At 34.7% G+C, this 13,825-nt stretch overlaps 1 protein-coding gene across 2 annotated transcripts in view; it reads right to left on the reverse strand.

Moving 5' to 3' along the window:
* The window catches only part of LOC149567622 (nucleoporin (DUF3414)), a 337,999-nt gene that overhangs the window by 193,967 nt on the left and 130,207 nt on the right, over positions 1–13,825 (reverse strand). For both annotated transcript variants that reach the window (XM_089820876.1, XM_089820877.1), the window contains exon 18: positions 13,563–13,651. In XM_089820876.1, the coding sequence (XP_089677002.1) occupies positions 13,563–13,651 (89 nt within the window). The remainder of the gene's footprint in view (positions 1–13,562; positions 13,652–13,825) is intronic.

Genomic DNA, 13,825 nt, shown 5'->3' on the forward strand with positions numbered 1-13,825 from the left:
TGGCATACCTGGACATTATAACAAGTTCATTAAACAAACTGTTGAGGCAAAACATTTTTTTTTTTATGTCCAATTACACAAACATGAACAAGAGAAGTTAAGTAAGAAGAGGTCCTCTTCTTGGTCTTCAACAGAGTTGTTTGCACAAGATTATCCTCTTCTTGGTCAGGGCATATCATTCACCTAATCCATAAGGCAAGACCCGCTTCAAACCCCAAAAACTTCAAGATTATTATGGTTGGACACATCTTTCTAAAGCTTTATGCCTATCTTGCATAATATCCTTTTCTAAGAGTGAGATCGACGACATATTTAGGCTAGAGGATAGGTAGGCTTTCGATATGATTATAAGACCATGGACCACATTTTGGCCCTCAAGGTTGTGATTGAGGAGGCTCATCATTACTCCTTTAAGGCGTACTATTGTTTTGTTGGTTTCCACAAAGCTTTTGATTTTGTTCCTAGGAGAGCACTTTTCTAGAGACTTCGTGACATTGGTCGCTCTAAGATTCTTGACTATCATCATGAGAGACTATGAAACAGCTTGTGGGTGCATTATGATCCCTCATGGGATGTTAGATCTCATCTAGACCACCGTTGGGGTATTGTAAAGTTACCCATTATCTCCTAGCTTGTTTGGGCTTTACATCGATGAGCTAGAAACATTTCTTCAACAGTACTCACTTCCAAGAGGGTGTCTCTTACACTAGGTCTTGGTCTCCTTTTTGCAAATGATGTGGTCATGATGACATCTTCCCCTAAGGATTTAGATAGACTTTAGGATGGCCTTGTTCCCTTTTGCAACTCTCAACAGTTGACAGTTCACCTAGGGAAGACTAAGGTGATGATCTTCAATTATCTCAAGACCTCTCACCTCCTCTTATTTTTCCAAGGCATGTAGGTGGAGATCTTTTTTTTGTACACATTCTTGGGGGTCAAGTTCTTTGGCCCTCAATTCTCTATGAGACCTGCTATGCAACCTTTTCTCAAGAAAGGGTATGGCTCCCTCGCCCTTGTTTAGCAAAAATGTTTTCGTCATCACTTATGGCACATCGCATCCAATCTAATCTTTATGGATACTTTGAGTGGTTGAGAGGCATCTTTGTCGGAATCTAACTAAGCCTTAGCAGAGTGGGTCCAAACTCTCGTCCTTCAACACATTATTAGATGTAGACAATCTACACCTCATAGTATTGTCCTTGTTGAGTTCAAGACCCACACTTTCAAGCTTGGTATAGTCTTTGACCTTGCTTAGTTTTTACATCGCCTCACATGCTTTGCCGATTCTTCGGAGGAATGTCTCATATACTTCTATTTGGCCTACTAGTCCTCAAAGGTTATTACTTGCTCTAATTCCACATGTCAAATTCGATGCTAGTATGCTCAAGTGTTGGGCCACTTGAGCTCAGTTCAAATCAACATTGATCGCCTTCCCCATTTCCAGTACTCGTTGGATGCACTAGCTCATCTTTTGTCATCTTGGCAAAGTTGAACACTCATGTCAAGATGCACATTTCTAGGCAGTATATCCTACAACCTAGGTGAGCCCTACAAGGAGGCTTCGCCCAAAGATGGCTTTCTACACAAAGCATTGTCTTGAATTATAGGATGGCGTTTTTGTTCGTCCCTTGTACCTCTTGGCTAGTTGCAAGCACTTTGCATATCTCTTAGCTCTTTTAGGGTTAGTTCACTTCAGTTATGCATTTAAACCAATCAACAGTTAGCTAGGGAGGATAGGGTTTGCTAGCTTTGAGATTTAGAGGTGATTGAAATGAAGTCCCATTTTGTTTTCCACTGTCCCATCTACTACGAGATTAGAGGGAGATTCTATTGCTTATTCAGAGAGGCGCAATCTCTTCCCACTTTCTTTAGATGATATTGATTACCAGTGCCTCGTGCTTTACCTTTAGGAAGCCTTAAGGTTTATAGACCATTCCTAGACAGCAGTCAAAGCTACTCATCACCTCATTTTCCACAGTGGTTTCTTCTGAACATGGCGACTAGCGGCAGCTTGACCCCCCTTCTAGCCTTTCCACATCTGTAAGACCTCGTAAGACTTTCAACCAGCAGCAACCCTCTTCTTCTTCTTCCTCTTTTTCTTCCAAAGTTCTTTAGAGACGGCTCAAGGCACCCTCTTTCTCTAGAGCCTATTGTTTGCTTTTGGACCTTTTTCTCAACTGCTTGGGGGAAGCTAGTTGGTAGCTTGGTTTTTTATTATCCCTTCCTTATTAAAAGTACCATAAATATACTCTTAATCCTTTCTCATTATTAATATGTACATTTACATATATATATATAGGTCTTTATGATTTCTCATTTTCCTATTATAACTAAAATGAACAACCCCGATATGTTTAATATAAGCTATAGTCTTATTGTCTTATTCCTTTTATATATCACATCTCTATAAAAGGGAGGTGCCCGTTTGAATAAAGATAGTTCTTAAAGAGTAAGAACACCATTTGTCATATTAATTGGCTGCAACATACGTAGGTTGACTGTTCTATTTGTATGCAAATTCTCTCTTTTGTAGTCTCACATTCGATGTGATTGTCTTCTTTGAACTGTGCAATATCCAATGAAAGTAACTGAATGCTATGTATTCAAATGTATTTTGTTTTATGATTTCTCCTAATTATGTACTCCAACTTCCCAACAGGCATGACTCGTCACCCCGACCCATTTCTCATTGCTCGCTGCTAAAGATGGTCATTGACTGTTGTTTGGTCTTTCTAATCAACTATTTAGTCAATACTATGTCACATGTAATTGTTCACATTATTAATAATGATATATTATTAGATTCATTTATATATTTTTTATTGATGCATATTCTTTCATTGAATACAGATGACTATATACATAAAATTAATAAATATATTATAGTCATTATTTGATTTATATTATTAAGTAATATATATAACATATATTCACTTAATAATATACATTATCTATTAATAACATTATTATTTGGTTACTTATTATTCACATAATCGTTTACTATATATTATTAACATAATATATAGTTGTATATTATTACTTATTACTAAAAACTATTTTAAAAAGCGGGACATTACAGTCCCTTTGATAAGATTAGCCCTTGTACAGAGCACATGTTTCTACACACGAGATTCAAATATGATATCATCAATTTAGATGTTTACCCCTCATACTTAGTTGCACGATCTTAGATTGTCGTCCATTTTTCAAAAAGTTAAATCCTTACTTCCAAGTGCACACCCCTAACAAAATGCTCACTTGAGATTGTCATCTAAAACTTAATAGTTGATCCTTTGTGAGGTGTACATCACAAATAAAAATGTGTGCTTGGTAGCTGTTTTTTCATCTTCCAAATTTGTAAAGCGATCCACCTTTAGTTTAATGCCCCATTTTCTGGGACATTAGAGAATTAATAGGCTGACCCAATAAAATATTAAATTGACTTATGGGCACTTAATGCAGAATTATTTAACGTCAATTTAATATGATAAAGAGGGTTAATAAGAGACAAAATGGTAAGAAGACAAGAGACTACAAATGGACGCTAAAGAGTCACAACTTTGAGCATTAAAAGGAGTCCATTTTCGTATGCTTGGATATTGATTTAGTTTTGAGATGTCTCTTGGAAAAATTAAGGAAGCCTCAGCTTCTATTCAGGAACCTGAGTAAAGAAACTTTCAGCCTCTTCTTGCTGAAACAGATGCTAATTTCATATCATCTTCACATGTTTGATGTACATCCGGTTCATAGGATGAAATGAAAAATGTTTCACCTACTACATGCATTTCATCAAGTCCAAAACTAGAAATGCTATCTTCACTATGGCACTAATGGACTTAATTGCATAGAAAATCTGCTTCAAACAATGAATTCAAGAAAATAGAGACCTCGGGCATATTTTCATGAGAACTTTCATCTATAACTTCTTCATGTTCATATTTTGTACTTTGCTCTATGTCAACTTCACAAGATATTCTGTCAAGATTCACTATCACTTCACCACATGAGAGGCTTGAAATGATTTTAAAATCATTCTTGAATGCATTTTCTTACTCTTCCTAAATGTTCACATTTTCCTCAAGATTCCAAAGTGTAAAAGAGCTATATTCTTCATTCCCTTCTGCTAGTTCGTCATGTATGGGATCTGAAAATTCTTTGAAATTGTATCCAAATAGATCTCTTTCTATAATTAGATGACAATGCACATCTTTAACAAATATGTCATCCTCTTGAGAACTGTACACTCCTTCTAGTTCATTGGTATCCTGCTCATTAAACTAATATGGGTTTGACAAGATGAATGAATTTTCTTGTTCATTGAATGCTTCATAGGACACGTTTATTCTCTCATTATTTTGCTTTTCATTGTGTATTGGGAGAAAATTTTGACTGAAATCTCATCCATACTAAGAGAATCCTCTTCCATATTTTCACATTCCCTACAATTTAATTCATTACTGGTCTTATTATGATCAACTTCTTCTTCAATGGGATCCAAAATTTCTGCTATATTTGAATTTGAAACATCACTTAATTCGTGTGTTAGCTCATTCTCTTCTATTGTCATTTCATTATCCATAAGTTTGAGAAAGATATGGAATTGATGATCATATAAGAGACCTAGTTCTTGTATTCTAATGAAGAATTGTACTGCGGATTCACCTTCATATCTTTCTATATTGAAAAATTCATCTAATGGGTGTACCTATGCTCCCTCCATGGTGTAACATGGATTCCCTTCCTCTTCATAATATATTCTCCATAGTACATTATCAAATCATTTCCTTCTGAGTCTTCTCCCTCAGTAGAGCTACCAACTAATATCCTTTTAAATAGAGTCGCCATCTCTTTTGAGGAATGTATAGATTTGTATTGGTCTCCTAGGTTCTTTCTTCAACCAAAGTAGCCTTCCAAACAAGCTGATAAAACTAGTTTCTGATTCTGGTCTGCGAAATCCAAAACTCTAAGTAACTTCACAACTTTGTTCCGAGCAACTCTCCCCAGCAGAGTCGCCAATCTATTGTCCCCAAAATTGCAGATTAGAATCCTACGAGTCTTGCCAACTCAATGTTGGCATATCCAACTAGTTAAGGCAAACTTGACAATACCGATCAATTAGATTTGAGTCTTCTACACTTCTGGCTCTGCAAGACCAAAGTGGGTATACCTATCCTGAACAAATCACTTAAGTCCAAGATAATTATAACAAATCGATTTAAAATATGAATGCAATGGAAGTTTCCCAAATGGTAAGAATTATACAAAACTTTAAACTTTAGATTAGGAAATAACAAAAGTAAATGATTGTATAAATATGAGAGTGTTTTAAATAAAGAATAATTATTATAGATTATTGCAACAAATGAATATATTAATTCTTCAAAGGAAAGATATGAAATAATTGCTAGCGTATGAATTGCGAATCATGAATAACAACAAGACCTGTGTCAAACCTAAAAGGGCGATAGAGTCAATATTATCAGTTTAAAATGTACAAATTTATAAAATTCTACGCACATCAACTATAAATAATTGAGTAATCAAGATGTGATGGATCAAATATATGGACGCAATTTTAAAATAGTCTAGAATGTATTTTAACTCCTATAGTTGGGAGATAAACCAAACATATAGGAACAATTAAACAATTCACTATATCTATGATGATTGATTCTAAAATACTATAGTTGATCTCATCCACTTATCTATAAGAAAAATTATTTATAAAATTTAAAAATAATTATAAAAGATGAAACTCTATAATATTTCCAACTCTAAAGCTTTAAGCAAATGAAATAAAATAAATACTTCTTACTGGTTAAGCAAAAAATTGAAATACAATGAAGATACTCATTGATGATGCTCAATCCATTGCAGTTCAATTTGATAATCGCATATAAAAATATGTATTCAATGACTCAGAATTCACGAGCTTAGTTCAAAAATCCATTTCTTTACCAATGAAAGGATATAATATATTAAAGTGCATATATCTTGGATATGTAAAAATTTGTAGGAAAAATGTATATGAATATGAATGGTATCCTTTCATTCGAACAGGGATAACTTTAAGGACCCCGCCCCCCCCCCCACCCTCCCAAAATTTATAAAATTGTGGCGAATCACATGTCATTTGGGTGAAAAAAATTATTAGTGTTGGCGAATTATGCGTCAATCGATGGATATTTGGTGGCGAATTTTTTAATAGTTTAGACAATTTTTATAAAATAATGGCGATTATAATTTTTGTTTTTAATAAAATTATTAATATTGATGGCGAATTATGTTTTGAAATGTAATTATGTTAAATGTATTATTTGAGAACTCAGACCATCTAATGATCCAAGATCAATGGTTGAGGTTTAATTTCGGCCAACATTTCTTGAAGGAAGAAGAATTGTCGAGGTAGTCACCGGAATGTTGACACGTATCAAGGTAAGCTATCTGTGGAGTACAGTATCACTATAAAAAAAAATTCACATAGGAAAATGGGAATTTGGCGAATGATGATCATCGAAAGAGACACTCAATTAATTCCGTGGCGAATAAGAGTAAACATTAAAGAGAAATATGGGCGAAGAACCCGACCACCAAACTGAAATTACGTAATAATAGTGGCAAACGTTCCGACCACTATATGAGTATTTTATAAAATCTGGGCGAACCGGTCAACTAGTATACAGTGTTTTTTTTAGCCAATTTCTATAGCCCAATCGGGACATATTAGCCAATTGGTGAATAATAGCCACTAAAAAAATCCCTGCATTCGAATCACATATTAATAAACCACCAATAGGTGCGTGAGGTATTGAAATATCCCTTCACCGCACCTAATTTTGACTACTTACTATTGTAAATGAGTAAGTGAATTATATAATTTTTATAATAACTTCCTATTGATAATATAATTGTATGACTAAGCATATGAAATGGGTTACTCAAACGGTGAATCATCTATGTGATAATAGTCCTAACGTCTCTACATACCAATCAATTAGCCATAGAAGATGTGCAATCCCATAACATAGATTCCAAGCAGGTCAAAGATTTAACTCTCTATTACTCATACCGGTGATACTCCATCGCACATCACAAACCTGCAGAAGAACATTTAACAATATCACATAATATTGGGTAATAATTGGCAATAGTGAATCAAATATCCTTATTTGGGAAACTCTAATATTTCCATATTTGATGGCTCTTTATGGTTTGAATTATCGGTGTGGATTGATTTTTAATGGTGCCTCCTTGTGCGATTACTCATCGTGATTCTCGGCATAGCCTCTAGTTGGTATCCCCTGTATATATACCGAGAACCTGATCAGTTGTTTGTCATGTATTGCTATACCTCTTGGGCGGACTCAAAGCATACACAATTTCCAGGTTACTTGTACCTTTTGACTGTCGCACATGGTAACTTTCCAAACTTATTTATTTTTCCAAGTCTTTATATTTGATCATGTTCGTCATGAAACACAATCACCGCATGGTCAATCTAAATACTGCATACAGGAAAATGACCTCCAGTCTATTTGACCATTAGATGTTGTTACTCTATGCAGCTCGACCCTCATCCGTAGATAGGAATGTTGGATGACAATATAATTATGAACCATCTGCACTCTCAGGAAACTACAGCCTTCTCAGAATATGGATAAAGCCAGTCATTGTAATTTCTTAGTTTGTTCCATACAAGGCACAGAATGAACTCATGGAAAAAATGCCTCCTAGTCCATTTTTTATGGAAAAGACCAAGCATTCAACTTTCACTATTCAATCCAGAGTCTATCATTGCAGGCATAACAGTGTCCGAGATTCTATTTTGATCAGCTACGCGTAGAAAATAATGCAATCATGTATAATAAAAACATATTCCCAAATGAAACTCCAATGCAAACTATAAATGGTAAATCTTGGCCAATCCATGCCTCAGAAATAACAAGATTTATTATATAATACTCCAGCCCCATCGATGATATCCTCAATGGTCCTCTTTGGCATATATATATAATATAGTGATTTAATAAAAATAATTGTCACTGTTTTCGAAATATATTTCTGCCAGTATATGATATGGATGTTCACTCATTTGACTAACGAGAAGCAAAACTATTGTTTCATTCAACTGATTAATTCCCATATCTTTATTATAGTTCTTGAGGAAAAGAACATTTGTGTTTGATTAACATCTTTTAGGAAGAGAAAAATTCACACCCTTCTTCATCTATAGCGACCCAATTAAACACAAAATCTCTCCACCCATTAACCATGAAATAGAAAATCAACTGATCCATTAAGCAATACAACTCATCTCTCAGGACTGCACGTGGTTGGCTTCCAAAAATTCTTGATTGGGGTAAAACTCAATATATAAAACAATTTCTGGGTAATGCAGTGACTCCTGCTCAATCTGTTATATTGTCTCAATCCTCAACTTAGAAATAGTCTCGATCCTCGAACCTTGCCTAAGATATAGTGTGGAGTTGTAAGCTACTGTAGCATTTCCTGATCGGAGCTTTATACTTATACCACGCCCCCATTGATCTCTAACAGGAGGTATAAGCAAAACGAAGGTTCTAGCTAGAAGAATAAGCAAGTAATCACTAGTCAATAGAGTCAAACCAATCAATCCATACAAGAACCACATCAATAATCCATGAATCCCACTTAGATCACTCCATAAAGGCATAGCCAGAATCTCGCCTGGATCCAAAAGCATCCCTCAAGTACCAATTGAACAAAATCTGTGAAGACATATCTATTCGGGATTACCTATAACCTAGAAGTCAGAGGTACATAAAAATGAGTCAAGGAAGCTAAATCCAGCAGAGGTCGATATCAAGATCAAAGGCTTGAAGCAAGATCATGATCAGCCTAATTGGAGGTTGTTAAATTGGGCCTTACAGCCTTCCATGCTTGCCTTAGTGCAATATGGGTGACTGGAGCATCCAAAAAAGGATGTAAGCCTAATGGGTCACCTCTTGCCTTGTGAGATTATTAAAAAAAAAACAGCTCCTACTACACTTTATAAATATAGCATCTTGAAGAATGTCAGGAAATTGATTGTGGACAACCTAGAGGGACAACATGATGTCAAGCATCCTACCTTTAGATAGAAGGTGAAGATTTAAGATCTTATGGTAAAACACAGAATTTTTACTCACATGTTGGATCTTGGTTGTAGAAAAAATCTACAATTGTTTCAATATTTCTTAAGAGAATTTAAGAAGCATCGTCAGGAACATGTGAGAGCTTGCATAAAATAAGTCATATCTTTAATCTTGAGGGAGAAGAATGATGTATGCAAACAGTTAAAATCAGATTTGTTGTTTTGGAGAAGGGAATCTCAATTATGGCTTATGAGCTTGCGAAGTAATTAATTGAGCATAACATTGGAGAAGTTCCAAGATCATATGACGGATAGTGAGCTGATATCTATGAGCATAGAATCTCAGTTATGGCTTATGAGCTTGCAAAGTAATTAATTGAGCATAACATTGGAGAAGTTCCAAGATCATATGACGGATAGTGAGCTGATATCTATGAGCATATAGGTTTTCAGATCTCCAAAAATGAGCAAGAACCAAATCAGGATAGACCAGATATGTTTCACTTGCAAGCATACAAGGTCATTTGACCACATTTGTGAGGATAACAAGGAAGAGGAATCAGCCCAAAAAGTTCAGATCAGCAATGAGGAAGTTAAGAGTCTTACGATTCAGCTTCAACATAAATGATACCCAAGGTTGCAAAGAGTTGGAATAAGCTATGGATAATCGTAAGGGATACTCAATCCTCTTAGTGGGTGACTTGGATGTTGTTATTAACAAGCATCTTGATGTTCCTAATAAAGGAAATAAATCTTTCTATGATTATGAATCATTTAAGAATGATGACATAATAGAAGATGTGGTTATTCATTTTGAGGTGGAGGAAAATGCATTAAATGAAACTGAAAATAGTGCAGCAAATGATGAAACTCCTTCCAACCAAAGGACTGTTCAAAATTGTCAAAATAAGCTAGCCCATGAGAATGACAATATTGGTGTTAATTTGAAAGATCATTTGGAAATGTTTTGTTTAGATGGAGAATTTGGAGGATAAGCTCAAAGTCTTGGATGATATAGTCATTGCAGCCTTAGTACATTTTGAAAATACTCGTAAAAACATTGAAGAAACCTTGTGCAAAGTTCAAATTGAGGAATAGAATAAAAGGATAGTGACTGGAATCAATAGCCCATACCTTCACACTCTTAAAAAAACAATTGAAAGGATGAGATCAAATTATTTGAAGTTGCTCAAAGAGAGAGATATAGTCATAAAACATGCAGAAGAAAACAAGGAGGTAGATGAGCTTTGCCTACAATTGATATGACACACTACTCATTACACCAGGTTCAAAATCTGATTTCTATGACAGCCACTCACAAGGATAATGGTTAAGATCCTAAGACCAAGGATATCATACAAATTGTAGAAGGGACTCATACCCTTGGTGAGAACGAAGGTGAATGTAGTATGTACACTTCACTTTATCTGTATAAAACACTATAAGCAAAAAGGCATTAAGGACCAGCAAGAAATCAACTACGAGAATTCTGCTTTTTATATCAGCAGTTATAGACGACCACAATGTCCTGAGGAAAAAGATGAAGGGAGTGATACTAATTTTGGAACTTCGTGTAATGGTGATCATTTCATTGATGGAGATGTATATTTGATTGATAACACTTGTGATGAATCAGAAATAGAGTTGTTTGAATGCGTAATGAAGACTTCTATAGTCCATCTAAAGATTTGCCTCTGGAAATCTATGATATTGCAGCTGTTAATTTATTGATTGGTGATTTTATAATTATGCTTACAACAGTTATTTGTTGTTTCCCTGTTTGGTCTACCATTATAATTTCCGATTTGGCCAAGACTATGGGAGACATTAAGTTCTGTGGGTATTTGTGGAAGAGTGACTCTGGGTTAGATTTTGCACATGGATTGGAATTATATCCTATACATGAGAATGATGAAGCCTACAACATCATTCTTAATGTCTATATATCCTATAGGAGTGACATTTGGTGGCTTAATGGGCTGATCTTCATGCATAGTGGGGGTATTTCTAGCATTGGTAGAGTGATATACTCGTGCAATTGGATGATACTGGAGGATAGTGGATGGATGGACCACTATTTCTACTCCCAGGATTGTTTTGATGGGTTAGTTTGGGATCTAGGATTTGACCAAAAAAATGCTTTGCACTTTCTGGATTACGACAGGTTACTACATAGTTTGAGGGTTGGTGCAGTTATGATCAAAGTAATGCAGCAGATAGGTGCAACTATGTTTCACAAGTTGACATGGGATCCAAGAATCTTACTAATAGACGAGTTGCATCCCTATTGTTTGTTCCACAACATGGCATGTCTTGATTTCAGAGGTACCTGTATAAGCTATAAAGCAGCTTGCAGTTTAATACAGGATCCCCGTATTGATTGCTTGAGGACAAACAATCTCAAGGAGGGAGGATTCTAATGTACCCGTTTCTAGGGCATTGGAGAATTAATAGGCCAACTCAATAATATATTGAAATTGACTTCATGGGGATTTAATGTAGAATTATTAAAAGTCAATTTAACATTATAAAGAGGGTTAATAAGAAACAAAAAGGCAAGAAGACAAGGAGACAATAAAGGGGAACTGAAGAGTCACAGAATTGAGCACTAAAAGAAGGGGGAGTTCATTTTGGGATGCTTGGATATTGATTCGGTTTTGAGATTTCTCTTGGAGAAATTGAGGAAGCTTCAACTTCTATTCAGGATCCTAAGGACGGAGACCTTCAGCCTCCTTTAGGCTCTTTTTGGTGAATCAGATGCAAACTCAGTTTAGCTTTGTGGTGGATTTGAGACGGAGTTCACACTGCGCATACAGGTTCTTTCTTAGTATTTTCCATTCTGACTACATTACTATATTTAAGATTAGATTTTGGTGTTATGATGTTATTGTATTGCTAGTTTATAATGCAAGAACATTTCTAAGGTTGTTCATTGGACATTTTATGATTTATTTGTTAAATAATTGTAAAAGTGTTACATGCAATTGTTGATTAAATTTTCTGAGATACATTTGAGGAACTTTGGGAACAATATCCCTCCAAGATATTACATTTCATGAGGTGTGCCTCATCCCTGAAGCGCAATTGTATATTAGAATTTTTTTATTATCTGATTATGAATTTTGGCCTTAATGCGATCAGTGCCTAAGTTCTAGGCATCCAATAATATTTGATTCTTTGGCATTTTGACTAAGACCTATCTCCATGCCAAAGTGCATGACTAGAACTCTACTTTGGTTTTGAAAGCATGGTCCAATCGGCGCACACTTCAACATGGCCACTTGATCTATTTGATACGTTGTTCTCCCATGACAAAACTTTGAGAATTTGGAATTTAGTCTTATTTGATCAGGCATCCCTTTGTTCCCTAGAAGCATGCCTAATTGTTCCCTCTCAAAGATGCATTCTTGATAACAAAATTAATAAGTTTCTATAATGAAAAAAATCATTTCCTCCACTATGATGGAAGTCTCGAAAACCCTGTCCTATGATCTTACAAACATTGAGAAAAGGACAACACAAACAAGAAGATAAAGTAGTACACACAAGTTTTGGAACATAGGATGCACTTAAGAAAAAAACTAAGATTAGCTTATAACTTGACACAATACAAAAACTACATATGGGTACAACAAGAACTAGATGCCAACAAGAATTTGAATATATCATAAACTATATTCATAGTTGTTCCAACAAGCATTTGAATATATCATAAACTATATTCAGAGCTGTTTAAATAAAGACACATTGTTTTTCCCATTAAATTTGTTACAGCCATTTTTGCATTCTTTAACATTATATGGGTGATAATCTTTTGATGTTGTTCATACTATCCTCCTTTTATTACATACCAATCACTTCATGCATTGTCTAGCAATAGAGTATCTCATCTACAACATTAAATTCATTAATTAATCTCAACTTCCGTACTTCGCCCACCAACAAGATGCCAACAAGCATTTGAAAATAATATAGACAATATTTTTAGTTGTTCAAATAAAGACACATTGTTTTTTTCCATTAAACTTGTTACAGCCATTTTTGCATTCTTTAACATTATATGGGTGGTAATCATTTGATATTGTTCATACTGTTCTTTTAATACATACCAATCACTTCATGCATTGTCTAGCAATAGAGCATCTCATCTAAAACATTAAATTCATAAAGTAATCTCAATTTCCATACTTCACGCACCAAACACCAAAGCAGGGATAGAAAGCGATTACAGCTCCATATATTTGTAATCCATATATCTTAATGAAGACATCATATAATAAGAAAAAAATAGCAAAGTGAAACTGAAATTTCAATTGCCAAAAGCACACATTTTTTACTTTGTTGAGCATCTAGCTGAATTTTTTTCCAAGCAGAACTTAAAATTTAAGGAAATGAATGCATCAAATTTGACTAAATATGCAAGTATAAAAACATATAAAATATAACTCACTAGATATACTGAAAAAATAAGATCCTCCATTGTGGTCACCATCCAATGATAATAATCTAGCAAACGTCTCTGGAAGTAACCAACCATCACTGAAGGAAGCAACTGAATTTTATTAACCTTCATTCAAATGTGATGTCTTTGTATGAATTCAAATTTCAAAATTAAATACAGCATTTCAACTTTCAATCAACTTCAAGAATCATAGTTAAATACTTAAAAAAGCGAATACATTAGACAGAGTTGGAACCTCAATTGTCTCAAAC

This window comes from Cupressus sempervirens, chromosome 3, assembly GCF_028749045.1.
Source record: "Cupressus sempervirens isolate cs-2001-9-10 chromosome 3, ASM2874904v1, whole genome shotgun sequence".
Lineage (NCBI taxonomy): Eukaryota > Viridiplantae > Streptophyta > Pinopsida > Cupressales > Cupressaceae > Cupressus > Cupressus sempervirens.